The 21,798-nt window shown below is 43.3% G+C and overlaps 1 protein-coding gene across 4 annotated transcripts in view; it reads right to left on the reverse strand.

Moving 5' to 3' along the window:
• Positions 1-21,798, reverse strand: part of LOC118369395 (cullin-9-like) — a 70,737-nt gene that overhangs the window by 15,902 nt on the left and 33,037 nt on the right. For 3 of the 4 annotated variants that reach the window (XM_052498448.1, XM_052498450.1, XM_052498451.1), the window contains exons 16-32: positions 20,634-20,805; positions 20,214-20,319; positions 20,008-20,103; positions 19,692-19,867; positions 19,475-19,608; positions 18,336-18,521; positions 17,964-17,993; positions 16,786-16,919; positions 16,420-16,602; positions 16,087-16,244; positions 14,774-14,975; positions 5,035-5,206; positions 3,970-4,115; positions 3,743-3,872; positions 3,332-3,534; positions 2,896-3,149; positions 1,261-1,636 (exon numbers count right to left, since the gene is read on the reverse strand). In XM_052498448.1, the coding sequence (XP_052354408.1) occupies positions 1,261-1,636; positions 2,896-3,149; positions 3,332-3,534; positions 3,743-3,872; positions 3,970-4,115; positions 5,035-5,206; positions 14,774-14,975; positions 16,087-16,244; positions 16,420-16,602; positions 16,786-16,919; positions 17,964-17,993; positions 18,336-18,521; positions 19,475-19,608; positions 19,692-19,867; positions 20,008-20,103; positions 20,214-20,319; positions 20,634-20,805 (2,858 nt within the window). The remainder of the gene's footprint in view (positions 1-1,260; positions 1,637-2,895; positions 3,150-3,331; positions 3,535-3,742; positions 3,873-3,969; positions 4,116-5,034; positions 5,207-14,773; positions 14,976-16,086; positions 16,245-16,419; positions 16,603-16,785; positions 16,920-17,963; positions 17,994-18,335; positions 18,522-19,474; positions 19,609-19,691; positions 19,868-20,007; positions 20,104-20,213; positions 20,320-20,633; positions 20,806-21,798) is intronic. The other variant, XM_052498449.1, reaches the window with a different exon arrangement.

Here is a 21,798-nt window from a genome sequence, read left to right on the forward strand (position 1 = left end):
CCTTTCCAACAAGTCAGCTCGTCAAATTTCTGCCCTGCTAGAGCTGCCCCAGTCAACTGTAAGTGCCGTTATTGTGAAGTGGAAACGCCTAGGAGCAACAATGGCTCAGCCGCGAAGTGGTAGGCTCACAGAACGGGAACTCCAAATGCTGAAGCACATAAACATAGTCTGTTCTCGGTTGCAACACTCCATACCAAGTTCCAAACTGCCTCTGGAAGCAACGTCAGTACAAGAACTGTTTGTCGGGAGTTTCATGAAATGGCTTTCCATGGCCGAGCAGCCACACACGCCTAAGATCAACATGCTCAATTCCAAGTGTTGGTTGGCGTGGTGTAAAACTCGCCACCATTGGACTCTGGAGCAGTGGAAAGGCGTTCTCTGGAGTGATGAATCAAGTTCACCATCTGTAGTCCGACCGACGCCAGGAGAATGCATAGTGCCAACTAAGTTTGGTGGAGGAGGAATAATGGTCTGGGGCTGTTTTTCATGGTTCGGTCTAGGCCTCTTAGTTCCAGTGAAAGTTAATCCTAATCCGACAGCATACAATGACATTCTAGACGATTCTGTGCTTCCAACTTTGTGGCAACAGTTTGGGAAGGCCCTTTGCTGTTTCAGCATGACAATTGCCCTGTGCACATAGCGATGTCCATACAGAAATGGGTTTTTGAGATCGGTGTGGAAGAATTTGACTGGCCTGCATATAGCCGACCTCAACCCCATTGAACACCTTTGGGATGAATTGGAACGCAGACTGCGAGCCAGGCCTAATCGCCCAACATCACTACCCGACCTCACTAATGCTCGTGGCTGAATGGAAGCAAGTCCCCGCATCAATGTTCCAACATCTAGTGGAAATCCTTCCCAGAAGAGTGGAGGCTGATTTAGCAGCAAAGGGGGGAGAACAACTCCATATTAATAATTAGAATGAGATGTTTGACAATCAGGTGTCCACATACTTTGTTGTGTATTTCTCTATCTCACTTCAAATAATGTGGGGGAAAAAATCTAAAACATGTTTTCACTTTGTCATTATGGGGTATTGTGTATAGATGGGATGGGAAAATATATATTAAATCCATTTTGATTTCAGGCTGTAACAAAATGTATGAATACTTTGTGAAGGCAAGAATCAATGGGTACATTCATTTCTAAGTTTTAAAAATTATATAGCAACTTCAAAATGTCCCTTTAAAGCATCTATACAAGATTAAACTAGTTTAAAGTTAGAAAAGGATTAGAAAAATCGGTAAAGTGACAGACCCGGCAGCAGTAGTGCATGCAGCAGAGGGTGGGAACGGGCTCTGCCTCCCCTGTTTGAGAGATGAGGCACACAGGGCAGCTGGACACAGGGCTGGGGGGTGGCTGGGGGTTCCAGCCCTTCAGCCCAGCAGCCATGACCAGGGAGTCTGGGTCGTCTGTGTAGCGCTGGATTAGCACATCCATGTTCCACTTGCAGTGGACCAGCAGGTGCTCAGCCCGGTCCAGGTCCAGAGTCAGGGTGCCAGAGACCTGCTGCACTGTGCGCTGCATCAGCTGCCGGACCTCCTCCTGGTTCATAGTCCGGCCCATGGACAACAGGACAGCCTCCAGGACCCCGTCTTCCACACTCTGAGGGGCTGCAAAGATGCCTTCCAGGCTGGAGGAGAAGACACAGCGGGTCACAAGAGGTAAGTGACATCTATGGAAATCTTAACCTCTAAACGTTGGAAATACTCTCATTTCAGAGAACAAGCATTTGTCATTAATAACAGTGCGTCATAATAACATCCTTATGGAAAGCAGAGCTTGTAATTATCAGGTTAGTAGTTTGTGTGATTTTAACAGCAAAACGTTGTAGAGACAAATTGTGGTATCTTTATTAAAAAAGATCACCCCACACAGCATTTCTAGACTACTGTATTATACCCACACAAAATAAGAAAGCAACGCTTCCCGGGTGGCGCAGTGGTTAAGGGCGCTGCGCCACCAGAGACTCTGGGTTCACGCCCAGGCGCTGTCGCAACCGACCTAAACCGGGAGGTCCGTGGGGCGATGCACAATTGGCCTAGCGTCGTCTGGGTTAGGGAGGGTTTGGCCGGTAGGGAAATCCTTGTCTCATCGCGTACCAGCGGCGGGCCGGGCACAGTGCGCGTTAACCAAGGTTGTCAGATGCACAGTGTTTCCTCCGACACATTGGTGCGGCTGGCTTCCGGGTTGGAGGGCGCTGTGTTAAGAAGCAGTACGGCTTGGTTGGGTTGTGTATCGGAGGACTTTCAACCTTCATCTCTCCCGAGCCCGTAAGGGAGTTGTAGCGATGAGACAAGAACAATTGGATACCACCAGAAAAAGGGGTACAAAAATAAAATATTTAAAAAATAAGAAAGCAACAAACATGGTTCAAAGTTCAAATGTTCTTTATTATTTATATTAATAGAACATTCACCAGCATCTTTTGACTGTTTCTCAACATATGGCATAACAGGCTAGATATTTTTTGTGTTGCATGTATTAGAGCTATGGGTTTCTTTGAAGGTAATGGCTTAAATAAACAGCATCAGTGGTCAATGGTCATCCTGTATGTGAAATGACTGACATTGCCATTCAGCCACAGTTTAGGTCAATGTGTATTTAAAAGCTCAACTAGGACAAAGAACAAGTACATATGGCACAAATAAGTGCTGTAACGTCAGGGCTGAAGACCTCAACCCAATTGGTTAGCTATTAAAGCATTTATGCAATGGATATTGCAGACAGACATATACATGGAAAAGAATGCCTGTTAGTAATTATTCTACTCTCCTTCCCTACAATTCAAAAACAAAGAACTTGCCCTGAGATACAGAATCAACCGAGAGGCCACACCAGCAATCTACATTAAAAACCCTTCCCCCACTAGGTCAAGGGTCGTCCGCACACCTGATGTCAGCGTTGCTGCTGCTGGGGTTATTCTTCAGCTCTGCCTTGCTGAAGGAGAAATGCGCCTGGCCCTTCTGGGGAGTGGAGGGGTCTTCAGGCAGGAACTCCACGATGTGTGGGCTGTCCTCATTGCGCCTGATGTAGCCCTTGCTGATGACGTGCATGACACAGGACAACACGTCTGTAGTGCTGCAGCTGAAACGCACCGAGCCTGGGGAATGAGTCACCTCCCGCTTCTGACACGTCTCCAACACCTGAGGGAGGGATAAAGGGATAAAATAAGGGACATAAAAGACACCCACTGCTAGCTGTCGTTGTCCCCTGAACAAGAATTTGTTCTTAACTGACTTACCTAGTTAAATAAAAGGTAAATAAAATAAAACATAGGATCAGTTGATCATCTCCATTGGTCACACATGAGGGAACAAGGCCTTACTCTGAACACCAGGTTGTCTATGTTCATCTCTTTCTCAGCCTTCATGATCTGGATGACGAGGCAGTAGATGAAGTTCCTCTTCCTCTCCAGCGAGCAGGCAGCGTCCTCGTCCACATTCAGGTAGGTCTGCTTGGGCAGCAGGTAGCAGTAGCTGTGGTTTTCCAAACTCTGAGACAGAGCTTTTATGTTCAACCTCAGGACTCCTATGTGTAGAGCAGGACAAATCCTTACATTCAGTCCAACTCCACAAACGCCAACAGTAAATTCAACGCTGTCATGAACAATTCAGGGGATGGAATCTTTTTTTGTAAAAAATTGCTGGATTGGAGGGATCCACAGTAGCTCCATAGAATGCATTTGTGAAAGGCTCAGAGAAAGAACTAGCCAGGGAAAGACAGAGCGGGAGCTCACCATTCACAAGATTGTTGTCAGGGCTGTCTGTGGTGAGAATGCCCTTCTCTGCAGTGAGGGGAGACAGTGCATGGGCCAGCACTGTCGGAGAAAGGCCTGTAGCCTGCTGTAGAGCCTCCACAGATACATCCTGAAAATAACAGCAGGAGGTAGTTTAGTGTTCATTTAAAAAATGACATTCTTAAACTCAATTTCCCCATCGCACTGCGCTTCCCCCGTCTAGTTACCGGTTGGTGGTTGAACTGTAGGAGGATGTACATCTGCAGGGTGGAGACGTAGAGAGTGCAGGAGCCATAGTGCAGCTCTGCATGGCCCAGCCAGGTCCACTGTAGACGCCGGGGCTTACTGTGGGTCAGATTGTACATGCACTGGCCTGCAGACAAAACACACACCACACACCAATCAGCTATCTAGCACTTTGTTCTCAAAGATGACATTATAACGGACTGGCTCTGATGGAACTTTGCGAGATTTTGGCTTATGAGAAAGACCTAAAATATACTAAAACAAAAATAAAATGCAACATGCAATACTTTCAAAGATTTTACAGTTCATATAAGTAAATCAGTCAATAGAAATAAATTCATTAGGCTTTAATCTATGAATTTCACCTGACTGGGCAGGGTGGGTGGGCAGGCTCAGCCAATCAAAGAGATTTCCCCACAAAGGGCTTACATACAGAAATACTCAGTTTCATCAACTGTTTGGGTGGCTGGTCTCAGACAATCCCGCAGGTGAAGAAGCCAGATGAGGTCTTGGGCTGGTGTGGTTACACGTGGTCTGCAGTTGTGAGGCCGGTTGCACATATTGCCAAATTCACTAAAACGATGTTCGAGGCGGCTTATGGTATGAGAAATGAACATTCAATTCTCTGGCAACAGCTCTGGTGGAAATTCCTGCAGTCAGCATGCCAATTGCACACTCCTTCAAAACTTGAGACATCTGTGGCATTGTGTTGTGTGAGAAAACTGCACATTTTAGAGTGGCCTTGTGTTGTCCCCAGCACAAGGTGGACCTGTATAATGATCATGCTGTTTAATCAGCTTATTGGAATGACACACCTGTCAGATGGATGATCTTGACAAAGAAGAAATGCTCACCAACAGGGATGTACACATCAGGTTTTGTGTGTGCATATGGAACATTTCTGGGAATATCTATTTCAGCTAAAGAAACATGGGACCAACACTTGACATGTTGCGTTTATATATTTGTTCAGTGTATAATCAATATGAGGAGAGAAACATAAAACCAAAACTTTGTGAAAAGACAGATGACAAAATGGGACTGACTGTTAGAGTAGAAATCTGTGAACTCGGCCAGGTAGGTGGAGAGCTGCTTGGGGAAGTATCTGCTGGAGTTTTCCAGGTAGCAGGGTGCGGAGACTGCCCAGCAGCGAGGAGACAGGACCAGCACCTTCACCTCACTCTCCTCATCAGGCTCGGATGGCTGATCATCCATCATCTGCAGCACAGAAAAATACAACATTTTTGGGAGGTTATAGGTTGGATTCCCAATAGGCCATATAACATAGTAATATGTTGTCATGACTCTCCTGTGAGGATCCAAAGGATCAGATTACAGTGGATCAGCTCTACAGCGCTCCGGGGAGAGGAATGATGTGGGCGTTTTATGACATCTCACGTAGATCGTTAACAATAGGCAGCAGACGATTCCTTTTGGGGCCTAATTTGGGCAAATGGAATGCATCTGTGTTACAGAAGAGTTTGCCACCCAAGAACTTCAACATTAAACCATGGACAATATATTTCAATATCCGAATATTGGGAATGATGAGAGATGGAATATGGAAAATTACTGTCTATGTTGTGATGTCATTAAAAGTTGCATGAAGACGTTATAACGAAAACATTGTAACTTGAAGAGCTTTCATATGTGTATGTCATGTTTACATACTTTACATTGTGTGGAAAATATCCAGGATAAAGAATGTTTTTATGACGATAAGATTGTGATTTTAGTTCTCTAACGAGATCATATTGTGATACCATGACTCGTAACTAGCCACGCCCCAGGGAACCCAGAGAGCGTGCCAGCCTGATGTAAACACCTGTCGTGGAAGATTCAGAATTTGTTGGTAACATATGTAAGATGTTTTATATTCATCAAATGTGTTTAAGTTACTTCTCATCAGAATGGTATTTTTGTAAAATACTGTGGCGGGGTTGCAGTTATCTGTTCTATGTCAAGACTAAGTTGCATGGGCCGCAGAGAGGGGAGAGGTCAAAGTGTCATCATGTGTAAACATATCTCTTGACTCCACAATGTCTGTGTGCCAGTTCAGTGTGTCTCCGTGAGCTTGTCTAGGATTGGTTGTATTTAGAGTTGGTTGTATCTAAATGACAATTTGATATATGCCTGTTGATATGGAGGATTGTTTTATGGTTCTGGGGTTTGAGTAAGGAGACAAAGCTGAACGATTTATTATGTCTATGCTGTCTGACTATGTGTGTTCTTTGCTATTAAAGGATGGCAGTTGCAATGCAGGGGGGGCTCTCAGAGAATTCACTGAGAGACACTGAATTACCTGAGAGTCACAGGGTTGTGATAGAGTTCATATAATTAAAGATGGACTTTGATAACTAACTCTGACTTGTGTGTGTGGTTTGCTCCCATGATTTGGTAAATAGAGGACATTTCCACGACACACCTCAATTTTACAAAAAAGGTATAAAGCATTTGAGTTAAGAATTAACATATCAGACTAGAAGGGCCACAAGCTGCAGCTGAGGTCTACGATTAGTCACGACCCCGAAACGCAACATTAGGTTGAAGACAAAGGAACCTCTTAATCATTGCTATGGTTAAGTACTGTATCTAAGAAAGTGAATTTAAGCAGGACCCACTCTTCAAATCATTGTTTGTTTACATTGCTCTTATCCCCACTCTGGGATCATCTACACGGCTCAGAAGACCCCTCTTCCAGAACGAGTATAAGTAAACAGACAACCAAGAGAAAGGACATTGTGACATCTCGTGGACAATCGGAGACTTACACGAGAAACAGACCCCTTCTCACCGAGCAGAACTGCCCACAGAGGCCTGGGCCCAACAGAGACATCCGAGACCTTCAACACGTAAGACCTTCAACACGTAAATACATGCATTACTTCTTACCCATAAGAGCGGCAGTTCTGGGCAAGGTATTAGGGCTATTATAAGTATAGTTTCCAAATGTATCCAAGTGTTGCTTCTCTTTGTCGCTTTCTCGCTCTTTAAATTGAAATCTCCATCTTGTGTAGCCAGTGTCATATTGTATTAGTCCTCTAGGGACTTGTCATCGTGTTAAGTTTCTTATCAATAACCTACACCGCGTCTATCATATCTTATCATTTAGCTTCTTAGTAAATAATCAAATCAATGTATTGTATAGTACAGAATGATTAGTAAGACTCAGGTTTGTGCAGATTTACGAAGTCAACGACGTTCAGAATGAAACTGATATGAGGAAATTATTAATTGGTGACTGGTACGATGTCTATATACTCTGGAGTTAATTCGGGAGATTAAACATACATTTCCTGTGGTGCCCCAAATTCCTAATGAGTTAGTTGTTACATGATTAATTTAAATTGAGAAATAACTATTTGATAAATAGCAGTCATCACGATGATAGTCACGTCACGACAATGTGTATGCTGCTTTGGAGTCGATTATATGTTATATACAGTGAGCTCCAAAAGTATTGTGACAGTGGCACAGAGTACATTCTGTACTCCAACACTTTGAAATGATACAATGGCCGTGGGGTTAAAGTTCAGACTGTCAGTTTTAAGTTGAAGGTATTTTCATCCATATTCATCCATGTGGTTTTTGTACATAGTTCACCCATTTTAAACAGATCGAAAGTATTGGGACAATCACTAACATTTGAAGTCAGAAGTTTACATACACTTATGTTGGAGTCATTAAAACGTGTTTTTCCAACCACTCCACAAATTTCTTGTTAACAAACTGTAGTTTGGGCAAGTCAGTTAGGACATCTACTTTGTGCATGACAAGTAATTTTTCCAACAATTATTTACAGACAGATTATTTCACTTATCACAATTCCAGTGGGTTAGAAGATTACATACACTATGTTGACTGTGCCTTTAAACAGCTTGGAAAATTCTAGAAAATTATGTCATGGCTTTAGAAGCTTCTGATAGGTTAATTGACATAATTTGAGTCAATTGGAGGTGTACCTGTGGATGTATTTCAAGGCCTACTTTCAAACTCAGTGCCTCATTGCTTGACATCATGGGAAAATCAAAAGAAATCAGCCAAGACCTCAGAAAGAAAATTGTAGACCTCCACAAGTCTGGTTCTTCCTTGGGAGCAATTTCCAAACTCCCGAGGGTACCACGTTCATCTGTACAAACAATAGTATGCAAGTATAAACACCATGGGACCACGAAGCCGTCGTACCGCTCAGGAAGGAGACGTGTTCGGTCTCCTAGAGATTGTCGTACCTTGGTGCAAAGAGTGCAAATCAATCCCAGAACAACAGCAAAGGACCTTGTGAAGATGCTGGAGGAAACAGGTACAAAAGTATCTATATCCACAGTAAAACGAGTCCTATGTCGACATAACCTGAAAGGCCGTTCAGCAAGGAAGAAGCCACTGCTCCAAAACTGCCAAAAAAGAAGCCAGACTACGGTTTGCAACTGCACATGGGGACAAAGATCATACTTTTTGGAGAAATGTCCTCTGGTCTGATGAAACAAAAATAGAACTGTTTGGCCATAATGACCATTATGTTTGGAGGAACAAGGGGTATGCTTGCAAGCCGAAGAACACTATCCCAACCGTGAAGCACGGGGTTGGCAGGATCATGTTGTACGGGTGCTTTGCTGCAGGAGGGACTGGTGCACTTCACAAAATAGATGGCATCATGAGAAAGTAAAATGATGTGGATATATTGTGCAACATCTCAAGACATCAGTCAGGAAGTTAAAGCTTGGTTGCAAATGGGTCTTCCAAATGGACAGTGACCCCAAGCATACTTCCAAAGTTGTGGCAAAATGGCTTAAGGACAACAAAGTCTAGGTATTGGAGTGGCCATCACAAAGCCCTGACCTCAATCCTATTGAAAAATGTGTGGGCAGAACTGAAAAGGTGTGTGCGAGCAAGGAGGCCTACAAACCTGACTCAGTTACACCAGCTCTGTTAGGAGGAATGGGCCAAAATTCACTCAACTTACTGTGGGAAGCTTGTGGAAGGCTACCCAAAACGTTGATCCAAGTTAAACAATTTAAAGGCAATGCTAACAAATACTAATTGAGTGTATGTAAACTTTTGACCCACTGGGAATGCGATGAAAGAAATAAAAGCTGAAATAAATAATTCTCTCCTATTATTCTGACATTTCACATTCTTAAAATAAAGTAGTGATCCTAACTGACCTAAAACTGAATTTTTATTAGGATTAAAATGTCAAGAATTGTGAAAAACTGAGTTTAAATGTATTTGGCTAAGGTGTATGTAAACTTCCACCTTTAACTGTATGTCTATTAAAGTAGTCAAATGTTTTTAGTTCCCATATTCCTAGCAATCAATGACTACATCAAGCTCGTGACTCAACAAAGTTGGAGTCATTTGCTGTTCGTTTTGGTTGTTTCAGATTATTTTGTGCCCAATAGAAGGTAACTGAGCTAAACGACTACTGCCCCGTAGCACTCACTTCCGTCATCATGAAGTGCTTTGAGAGACTAGTCAAGGACCATATCACCTCCACCCTACCTGACACCCTAGACCCACTCCAATTTGCTTACCGCCCAAATAGGTCCACAGACGATGCAATCTCAACCACACTGCACACTGCCCTACCCCATCTGGACAAGAGGAATACCTATGTGAGAATGCTGTTCATCGACTCCAGCTCGGCATTTAACACCATAGTGCCCTCCAAGCTCGTCATCAAGCTCGAGACCCTGGGTCTCGACCCCGCCCTGTGCAACTGGGTACTGGATTTCCTGACGGGCCACCCCCAGGTGGTGAGGGTAGGCAACAACATTTCCACCCCGCTGATCCTCAACACTGGGGCCCCACAAGGGTACGTTCTGAGCCCTCTCCTGTACTCCCTGTTCACCCACGACTGCATGGCCACGCACGCCTCCAACTCAATCATCAAGTTTGCGGACGACACAACAGTGGTAGGCTTGATTACCAACAACGACGAGTCGGCCTACAGGGAGGAGGTGAGGGCCCTCGGAGTGTGGTGTCAGGAAAATAACCTCATACTCAACGTCAACAAAACTAAGGAGATGATTGTGGACTTCAGGAAACAGCAGAGGGAACACCCCCCTATCCACATTGATGGGACAGTAGTGGAGAGGGTAGTAAGTTTTAAGTTCCTCGGCGTACACATCACAGACAAACTGAATTGGTCCACCCACACAAACAGCATCGTGAAGAAGGCGCAGCAGCGCCTCTTCAACCTCAGGAGGCTGAAGAAATTCGGCTTGTCACCAAAAGCACTCACAAACTTCTACAGATGCACAATCGAGAGCATCCTGTCGGGCTGTATCACCGCCTGGTATGGCAACTGCTCCGCCCACAACCGTAAAGGCTTTCCAGAGGGTAGTGAGGTCTGCACAACGCATCACCGGGGGCAAACTACCTGCCCTCCAGGACACCTACACCACCTGATGTCACAGGAAGGCCATAAAGATCATCAAGGACAACAACCACCCGAGCCACTGCCTGTTCACCCCGCTATCATCCAGAAGGCGAGGGCAGTACAGGTGCATCAAAGCTGGGACCGAGAGACTGAAAAACAGCTTCTATCTCAAGGCCATCAGACTGTTAAACAGCCACCACTAACATTGAGTGGCTGCTGCCAACACACTGACTCAAATCCAGCCACTTTAATAATGGGAATTGATGGGAAATGATGTAAAATATATCACTAGCCACTTTAAACAATGCTACCTAATATAATGTTTACATACCCTACATTATTCATATCATATGCATACGTATATACTGTACTCTATATCATCTACTGCATCTTTATGTAATACATGTATCACTAGCCACTTTAACTATGCCACTTTGTTTACATACTCATCTCATATGTATATACTGCACTCAATACCATCTACTGTATATTGCCTATGCCGCTCTGTACCATCACTCACTCATATATCTTTATGTACATATTCTTATCCCCTTACACTTGTGTCTATAATGTAGTAGTTTTGGAATTGTTAGCTAGATTACTTGTTGGTTATTACTGCATTGTCAGAACTAAAAGCACAAGCATTTCGCTACACTCGCATTAACATTTTCTAACCATGTGTATGTGACAAATAAAATTTGATTTGATTTACATGGTAAACAATGTAGTATCGTTTGGAATTGCTTTTATTGTAAATAAGATTAGAAAATGGTTTCTAAACACCTCTACATTCATTTGAAAACAATCATGATTACGGATAATCCTGAATGAATCGTGAATAATAATGAGTGAGAAAGTTAGACGCACAAATATCATACCCCCAAGACATGCTAACCTCTCACCATTACAATAGAAGGGGAAGTTAAGCATTTTCTGAGGGGTATGATATTAATGTCATCTGTAACTTTCACTCATCATTACTATTATATTATTTTTTATATTAAAAGTTACTCCAAAATGACACTACATTACTTACCATTAAGCCCTTTACTTTTTCAAAATTTTGTTATGTTACAGCCTTATTCTAAAATAGATGTTTTTAAAATGTTTTACTCAATCTCCACACAATGCCCCATAAAGACAAAGCGAAAACTGTTTAAAAATGTTTGAACATTCATTAAAAATGAAAACAGAAATACATTATTTATATAAGTATTCAGACCCTTTCCTATGAGACATAAAATTGAGCTCAGGTGCATCCTGATTCCATTGATCATCCTTGAGGTGTTTCTACAACTTGATTGGAGTCCACCTGTGGTAAATTCAACTGATTGGACATGATTTAGAAAGGTCCCACAGTTGACAGGGCATGTCAGAGCAAAAACTTAAGCCATGAGGTCGAAAGAATTGTCCGTGGAGCTCTCAGACAGGATTGTGTTGAGGCACAGATCAGGGGAAGGGTACTGAAAAATGTCTGCAGCATTGAAGGTCCCCAAAACCACAGTGGCCTCCATCATTCTTAAATGGAAGAAGTTTGGAACCACCCAGCCAAACTGAGCAATCGGGGGAGAAGGGCCTTGGTCAGGGAGGTGACTAAGAACCCAATGGTCACTCTGACAGAGCTCCAGAGTTCAGGCAAAAGAGTTCAATGTTGGTTTCATCGGACAGATAATCTTTAATTAGCCTTTTACTGAGGAGTGGCTTCCGTCTGGCCACTATACCATAAATGCCTAATTGGTGGAGTTATCAGCTGAGATAATGAGTGGGCTGGACATGCAGAGAGGAGTTCAAATGTGTCTGCCATAGTCAAGGCTTCTGTCTATTTGAGCTCGTCAGTCTGTTGGTAATCCTGTGCGAAAGCGGCTTTTTGAAAAATGTATTGTGTAGTGGAGCTGCATAAGTGTTGCTCTCCACTTTCTGGAGGATCACTTTTTGAAATCAGTGGAATTAGAGTATGATAGCTAAACACATGGACAAAACACCTGTGTCTGGATGACATCTTCAAACTAAGGGCAACCGTGGTATGGCATTCCTGACAGGGAGACACGTCCATCATGTATGATGTATACAGGTAAGATAGCTAGCTACATTCAGATATTACACGTTTGTAATTTTGACAAAGTGGTTTCATTTCAAGCTAAAGTGTACTGCTAGCAAGCTAGCTAGCGAACGTTAGGTGGCTGATGTTACTTGTTTCCCAGAGCCATTTGCTTTTCTAGTTAGAGCCTAATGTTAACTAGCTAACATTGGACCTGGTTTTTTAGCTCCCAGCACTGTGGCACTGTTGTCATGTTGTTTATTGTTGTTTAACTAGCTAACGTTAGCTGGCTGACTCGTTGTTTACCTAGCTAGGTTCATTGTTTACCTAGCTAGCTATATGTCTTAAGTTAAAGTGTACTGTTAGCTAGTTAGCTAAAGTTAGCTGGCTAGCTCCCTTGCGGACATTATTATTTGTTTCCCAGAGCTGTTCGTTTTTTTAGTTAGAGCCTAATGTTAGGCATTGACGGTACTTTGTTCATTGTTGTTTAACTAGTTAACGTTAGCTGGCTGGCTGGCTCGTTAGCAAACGTTACGTGACGTGTGTACAACACCCGTTGAATATGGCCAGTGTCAGTAAACATCTGCAAAAAAGCATAATGAAATTGTTGCCAGCAGAGCTGGTTAGGCTTTCGTCATGTTGTCCAGAGGTAAACAAATCATCGGCCAGAGCGTCAAGTGTGCGCTCCGCGAGTGAAACTAGATGGGTGGGGCTAGAGCTTAAGAAGGTGTGAATGATGCTGAATGGGTGTAGACAAAAAAAGAGCTCATCACTAGATACCAAAACATTCAAAGGTGATTTTCTCAAGACTATACAAGTTGATCAACTTTCAAAGCAAAATTACTTTCTCATTGTTCCTCAAATGCAGTGTATGATATACCATTTGTAGCTCGGAGTCTCTACTTTTATCCAATATAAATAAATAAAAAAATCACATTTTGCTACATAAGACCGAATCCAGGTGGTGAGTCACATTTACGCGTAAATTGTACCTGATCGTCATCCATTTGTTGAAACCAATTGATCCGTCTCTGGGTAGTCGCTCGATGTAAGGCTCTGGTTTGTCCTTATTTATAGAGCTTCTCTGGTAGTGGAGTGTTTGTTAGAACAAATACTTCAGATCTACCAATGGTTGTCTGTTGGGATTCTCCTTCCCACCTTGTCTTTAGTAAAAAGTTCTAGGACCACTTTTACATGCACAGCTGTAGGCAATGTTTCTGGTTTCCTAGGTGATCTTCACATTCGTGTTGAGGTTGAGAGCTCCAAGTTTCTAACCATTTCAACGTGTAGAACATGGTCTCACGTCTTTTGATCTTGCAGTGATCTCAGAGTTTAAACCATTTATAACGTTCAGCTCGCGCTGTACATCGGCTGGTCTGGGAGTGGTCTCAAGGTTCAGGTTCAGGCTCCCGACCACTTTACACGCCAGCAGCAACCCGGCATGTTTTGGTCTCATAGTTTTAAACCATTTCATAACATTCAGCTCATGCTGTCAGGCATGAAAACGGATTTCTTTCTCCAAAAATGTACGACCCATTGTTAAGGTGTCAAGACCGGCACATTCCCCCATTCCCCTATTCTGTGGGAGAGAGGAGGTCTGGCTATCTGCAAACATATGGGTCTTTTGATCCACTGTCGGGAGAGTCATGACACTATGGTGAAGCATGGTGGTGGCAGCATCCTGTTATTGGGATGTTTTTCAACACGGCAAGGACTGGGAGACTAGTCAGGATCAAGGTAAAGATAAACGGATACAGAGATTCTTGATGAAAACCTGCTCCAGAGAGGGCTCAGGGCCTCAGACTGGGGCGAAGGGACACCTTTCAACAGGACACTGACCCTAAGCACACAGCTAAGACAACCCAGGAGTGGCTTCGGGACAAGTCATAATGTTCTGGAGTGGCCCAGCCAGAGCCCAGACTTGAACCCGATCTAACATCTCTGGAGATACCTGAAAATAGCTGTGCAGTGATGCTCCCCATCCAACCTGACAGAGCTTGAGAGGATGTGCAGAGAAGAATGGGAGAAACTCCCCAAATACAGGTGTGCCAAGCTTGTAGCGTCATACCCAAGAAGACTCGAGGTTGTAATCACTGCTAAAGGTGCCTCAACAAAGTACTGAGTAAATGGTAGGAATACTTAAGTAAATGTGACATTTCAGATATAATTTTTTGTATTTTCTGCAAAAATGTCTAAAAACATGTTTTTGCTTTGTCATTAAAGGGTATAGTGTGTAGCTTGATGAGGGTCTCTAAAATTTTTTTTTTTTAGAATAATCCTGTAATGTAACAAAATGTGGAAAAATGTATGTATGTTGGTATGTATTTATATAAAAACATTGCAGTGGTGATTTTTATTCTCTGCTCACCTCCTCGTTGACATCCTGCAGCGTCTTGTCCAGCTGCTGGAGGCGGTAGAGGTGGAACTCCTGCTGCAGCTCCTCAGACTCACTGAGATTCTTCAGCATCTGCTGGGGGAAGCGGTTTGGGAAGCAGGTGCCTATCTGCATTATGACAGCAGTCTCCAGCCACACCTTGCTTTGGCCCAGCAGCCTGTCACCGAGGTAGTACCTGTGGAGGAGGGGGATGGAGAAAAGAGACGGATTGAAACTCTAGACAATGTTACAATATGGTCCTTTTATGAATGATAAATGGTCTTAGGGTCGACTCACGGTACAGAACAATTATATTGCAGGTCGGTAACGTTTTAAATCGAGATAATATTATTTGAAAAAATGATCTTGTTATGTTGAATTGTGTTGCAAATTCTATTATGTGAGCAGTGAGACAGACATAGCCTAGGCTACTAACCACACAGGGAGAGAGTGGAGCAGGGAACTGTCCATTATGTGTGTGGTGTTGAAACATTCCTAAATTGTCCACGTGTAGAGCTTATGTTCCCTTCCACCTCTTGACAATACATTTCAAAGTTTATTTTCCCTGACTCCTAGCTCACATAAAAATGGCTAACGTAACAGGAGAAATAAAAAGGTTATGATGGTGGAATACACCATCGTGGAAACAGGTGCTGCACAAATCATTTTTCCAGTCATTGTGGACGAGAACAACAACCCGGTAGATGGATACCCAAACTGGCAAAAGTGCAAGTAGTTATTAGTTTATGATATTTTGGTTAATTATTACATGAATTCAGGTTTTTGTTCATTTAGACCAATACGCAGCCCATATAAAGTTTAAACCTATGAGGCTGGTAAAAGTTTGAGTAGCCAATAATCTACAGCATATTAAATTCTGGGAATTGTTTATTTAAATTAAACAGATAATTTAAAAAATACTAAATGTAAGGGTATTGTTATGTCGGCTATAAGCTTCAGCAGGGAAGGAGGCGGCTAACAAGAAGGCTATTTTTTTTAAAGCAATTTGAGTTGTGCAGCATTACATTGTGAAAATAACAAGACGGCATTCCTTCTTAATGACATGGTTTCCTTTTATCCAAATATTGAATAGACATGCAGACTAATTCTAATAGTGTACTACTCTGGAGTCATAAAAATAATGAAATAAATGTATGTTATTTGGCGGGTCACAGATCGGCTCCAGGAACAATTCGAGGTAGATATCGGGTAGGGCTTGGAATTTTTGTGGCCGGCACGGGGCAGGTGCGGTTCCAAAAAACGGACCCGTGCAGGAATCTGCTAGAGATAAAGAAATGTGGCCTTACCTGTAACAGTGCTCAAAGGTGTTGGCAAGTTCCAGGCCGGAGAGGAAGAGCATAGGTTCTAGAAACTGCTGCAACTGGTTAAGAGTCTCCACGTTGCCAGAGTCCACTCCACTCTCCTGGATCATCATGTCGATGTACTGGGCAAACCGCTCACTCATCTGCAAACACAGAGATAGCGAATGTAACTCACACAGACAGCAGTGATTTGGAGCATAGATATGTTACAGGTACACTGTCAGGTCACGTTCATTTGGACTATTGCCGTTTTCCGTTGCTTGCCCTAATGAACATGACCCAGGTAGTATTGAGTACAGGTCATTCAGTATAACTCACATGCATGGCGGTGAGGATGGAGAGCTGTAGGAGAGCAGCAGAGAAACCGTGGCGGAGAGCCAGCACAAATGCTGTCTGTTGGCCAAACAGCTCCTCCATGGCATTCTTCAGACGGAGGTACATGTTCCTGTAACGCTCCACAAAGTCCGGCAGACTGCACGTCGAGTCCAAGAACTTCTTCACCTGTTAAACATGGGTTGAGTACTCACTCTCAAGGAACTTAAATCCGGCCTGAGATTAATTTACCGATGCCATCTTGACTTAAACTTTAGATCCGAATGACTACGCCTACTTACTTCAAGAACATTAGATCAGAGTAGGTTAATAATGGGCCTCAATGTTTTTAGAGAAGTAAGAGTGGCTAACCTGTCTCTGTACCACGCCCTGCCAACATAGTGCTATCCCTGCAATACTGCTGATGTTCTTCCCCTTCGGCTTGACAAAGTTGGAGGACGAAGAGGACACAGCAGCTGCATCTTTGTTCTTTCCCTCTTTGCCATCTGAAAGAAAATGACAAAATCAGTTATCTTCAACGGCTCAGCCGCAAAGTAGTAGGCCACACAAGCTCACAAAACGGGAACGCCGAGTGCTGAAGCACATAGGGCGTAAAAATGGTCTGTTCTCGGTTGCAACACTCATGACCTTGTTCCAAACTGCTACTGGAAGAAGGAGCTTCAATGAAATGGGTTTCCATGGCCGAGCAGCTGCACAAAAGCCTAAGATCACCATATGCAATGCCAAACGTCAGCTTGAGTGGTGTAAAGCTCACCGCCATCGGACTCTGGAGCAGCGGAAATGCATTCTCTGGAGTGATGAATCACGCTTCACCATCTGGCAGTCCGACAGACAAATCTGGGTTTAGAGGATGCCAGGAGAACGCCACCTGACCCAATGCATAGTGCCAACTGTAAAGTTTGGTGGAGGAGGAATAATAGTCTCAGGCTGCTTTTCATGGTTCGGGCTAGGCCTCTTAGTTCCAGTGAAGGTAAATCTTAACGCCACAGCATACGATGACATTCTAGACAATTCTGTATTTCCAACTTTGTGGAAACAATTTGGGGAAGGGCCTTTCCTGTTCCACCATGACAATGCCCCGTGCACAAAGCGAGGTCCATACAAAAATTGTTTGTCGACATGGGCGACAAGTCTTCCACACCGAACATCAGTGCCCAACCTCACTAATGCTTTTGTGGCTGAATGGAAGCAAGTCCCCGCAGCAAACTCCCTGCATCTAGTGGAAAGCCTTCCCAGAAGAGTGGAGGCTGTTATAGCAGCAAAGGGGGGGACCAACTCCATATTAATTCTCATGATTTTGGAATTAGATGTTTGACAAGCACATACCACATACTTTTGGTCATGTAGCGGATGAAACTGCAGCCAAAAACAACTGAAAGAAACAAAGGAGTAACACATCGTCCTGATCATTTTCAATTCAAACTGGAGGGTTGCGTGTGGGGGGAAAGCGGAACATCTCAGTGATATAAAAATGGAGATGCTGGAAGAATAACTAAATGCAGTACATTAGCCTCTAAGCTCTTACTTACTCTTTAAAACTTTGCTTCGGTTGATACCTTCTGAAAACAAAAGAAATACGGAAGACGTGATGGGTTGTCGACCAACTATTATGAATAAAGTATCAATACCTTCGCATTTCCAAATATTATACTACCATGCAAAATCTAGTCTTTAGTCTACTGAGATTTATTTGCAGCTCATTTTGATTAGCAATTCCTGTAGGATTTCCGCACCCAATTTTAGGGGCAATAATTGCCAAAATACTATTCAAAAAGGTTGAGAGGCCCACATTTTGTCCCACTATGCCTAATGAAATATCAGTCACAGCTGGACAGAGAAAAGACTTCAGTGTTTATCAGAAGTAAAGAAGTGGTAGGGTATAGGGTTACAGGATTACTCACTGCATTTGATGGGCGGCTTGAGCTCCTCTGTGTTCACTCGGCTGGTATCCACATGGACCAGTAGGTGTGTGAGGCGACGGACGCGGGAGTTGAAGATGGCGGCCCGACTCTTGCAGCGCCTGGCTGACTCTGCGTTGTCCAGGTACTCAGTGAGTAACCAGGAGAGGGGACTGAGGTCTTGGGTCTCTGTTAGGAGTGGAGGAGAAAAGCAAGGTTGGCATACTACAACTCTGACAGAAAATCATCTTAGTTGATGAAAATGTATGGCTGACAGAACGTAGCTGAATTGCAGGAAGTGAGAAAGAGTGTGTTTCTCAAAATGCATACTACCGTGCTCTGAGCACACAAATTGGTACATGGGATGGTCGGAGTATGATTCCAAATCAAAGTATGCGAAATGGAGCACGGAGGGCACTTGTCGAATGCTTACTCCATTTGAACATATTTTTAAGCATGTAACATAAAGTATGCACAGAAATATTACGCAACCACATAAAAATTACACAAAATTTCATTATTTGAACTGTAGAGAGAGAAAATGAAATGTTGCATAGCCACATCTCATACGTTGCCTGACTACAATATTGTATCTTAATACGTTAATAAATAGATGCTGTGTTCATTTTGGCAAGTTTACCTGCCCACAAAACCCACTGTAGTGTGCGTAGATCTTAAGCCCATAAACAGTCAATGGGGCTAACTGGCAATCTACTACTGTTAGCTAGCTAGCCAGATCGCCATGAAGAATTGGTAGCTCGCTACCCACGAAAAGTGTACATCTACCTTGCATAACATTAGATTTAGGTCATTTTTGTCTGTTTGGCTAGCTAGCTAGATTATTATGATTTCCGTACAGCTAGCTGATAATTATGAAGTAAAACGTTGTCTTTGTGTATATCTGGTTTCGTCTCCATTGTTGCATTGTCCTGGCTGGAAGAAGGTTCAGTGAATGAGGAGGTGCAGTGTGAAGTAATACAGTAGTGGGAGTGCTTCTCAAATGTAATGTTTTATGCGTTCTCCACACTCTCGTCCTCACAAAAACGTACTCAGGATAACATCCTCGGAGAATAAACTTGGCGCGTGAGTGTGGCGTACGGTAGTATGCATATTGAGAAACATCCAGAGACTCCGGAAGTTACCAGAGATGGTGATGCTCTGTACGATGGGGGTGATGAGCGCCTCCCAGCAAGTGCGTCCCAGAGCCTCCGCTGCCTCGGCATCGGGCAGGAAGCGGTCAGCAAACATCTGCTCATGTCGCAGAGCGCTGTTCAGTCTGCAGACACACACACCAGGCCAGGTTAGAGCAGTCTGGGGGTGAGTGCAATTAGCAGTAGTTCGTAGTAGAAAAAGGTTTACTTGTTGAAGAGCTGCAGCAGCTGGGCCTTGTCCTCAAGGATCTCCTGGCACCAGGTGTGGGCTTTGGTGGTGTAGAAGAGGTAGGTGCGACAGCAGAGCTGCTCCTTGAAAACAGGCCAGAAGGTGGGCTTGGGCCCCAACACCTCAAAACCGTGGACCCTCGTGTCGATGCCACCCTGGTGTGGAGAAAATGATGTTAATGCAGATTCACCATTTTAAAGTAGACTCCCTGCTGACCAGGGTTGTGATCAATACCATTTCAATTCAGGAAGTAAAACTCAATTGAAATTCCAATTTTCATGATGCCACAGCCCACCTGCTGACACCTCTTGATCCTGATCTGCACAATGGACCAGAAGCGGGTCATGTTCTCCAGTAACACAATGCGATTGGCTGACGGAGGCACATTGACCTGTAAATCACAGAGTTGGGGGAGAGGCTTAAACCTTAAAAAGACAAGATCATACATATAACCTACTTCCAAAGATGTTCCTACTCCTGCCTGCCTATACAGCTACTTACTGTGTTCAGCTCTGTGTTGATATTTGTGGGGTCGTCTCCTCCAAGTACTACAATGCGGGCAGGCATATAGCTGGAGTCTTCACTGGCCACAAGAACTGACAATTGCCTTGGTTTAACAAGAAAATGAGAAAATGTGCTTACAGTAAGTGCCCAATTGTTACAGTAAGAAATAGTACAACTACGGATGCCATTGAAATAAACGCAGCAGTTGTTCAAGATACAGCATGCAGTCCAGCATAATAATCCATAGCTGCAAGAACAAGGCAATAACACAAACATTTTGGTATACAGGCAAGGGAACAGTGAGCAACACAGGTGTGCTTCAATTTCAATTGTCTTTACATATTGTGCATAGATATCAAGAGTAAACATTCCAACATTATAAACCCTCAGTATGGCCAAAGTGATGTGTGGACATACCTAATAGCCACCCCCTTGTGCATGTAGATGTTGATAAAATGGGAACCTGTGCAGCCATTGGACTCCCAGTAGGTTTTAGGGTTCTTGTCAGTGAGCTTGTTCGCTCGATGGTGATTAGAGGAAACCTCCACTTTCTCCCAGCACTTGTCCTCCTTGAGTTCCAAACTAGATCCTGTTGTTAACGGTCACAAGATGAACAGGACAGTTTAAGACAAATTGTACTTTAACTTTCAGAAGCTAAATCAAATCTTACGGGCTGATTAGGTCAAGTAAATAATCTGCCAGTACTAGTAATGTATTTCTTGATTTTATGAAAACAGAATTAAAAAAAGGAATTATGATACATGATAATTTGATACATTTTGCAGGGCTCCAGACTGCAACCATTTTGTCACAACTGTATGTTCTGAATCAGACGGGCTATTCTAAAATGTTTCTCTAAATGTAATAGTGTACATAAAGATGAAGGCAACTTCATATCTATTGAACAAAAACAAAATCAGGATTCTGGAGCTCTATTTTGAAAGTAAAATAACAAAAATAGCCATATTGTCAAACTATGACTTCCATCTCCAGGCCATTAGACTGCTATGCAGTCACCACTAGCCGGCCCGCCCAGTACCCTATATATGCCATTTACCAGACGCTTTTATCCAAAGCGACTTACAGTCATGTGTGCATACATTCTACGTATGGGTGGTCCCGGGAATCGAACCCACTACCCTGGCGTTACAAGCGCCATGCTCTACCAACTGTGCTACAGAAGGACATGAACTTAATCACTGTTACTAGCCGGCTACCACCCAGTAATGTACCCTGCACCTTAGACACTGCTGGCCTATGTACATAATAAATTGAACACTGGTCACTTTAATAATCGTCACATACTGTATTATATAGTCTAGGATGATAATATCACTACTGCTGTACACATCTTTTCTATTTGGTATTTTATTAGGATCCCCATTAGATGTTGCAAAAGCAGCAGCTACCCTTCCTGGGTCCACACAAAACATGACATAATACAGAACATTAATAGACAAGAACAGCTCAAGGATAGAACTACATAACAAAAAAATATTTTTTTAAAAGGCACATGTAGCCTACATATCAATACATACACAATCTATTTAGGTCAAATAGGGGAGAGGCGTTGTGCCGTGAG

The sequence above is a fragment of the Oncorhynchus keta genome, chromosome 36 (genome assembly GCF_023373465.1).
Source record: "Oncorhynchus keta strain PuntledgeMale-10-30-2019 chromosome 36, Oket_V2, whole genome shotgun sequence".
NCBI classification, from domain to species: Eukaryota; Metazoa; Chordata; class Actinopteri; order Salmoniformes; family Salmonidae; genus Oncorhynchus; species Oncorhynchus keta.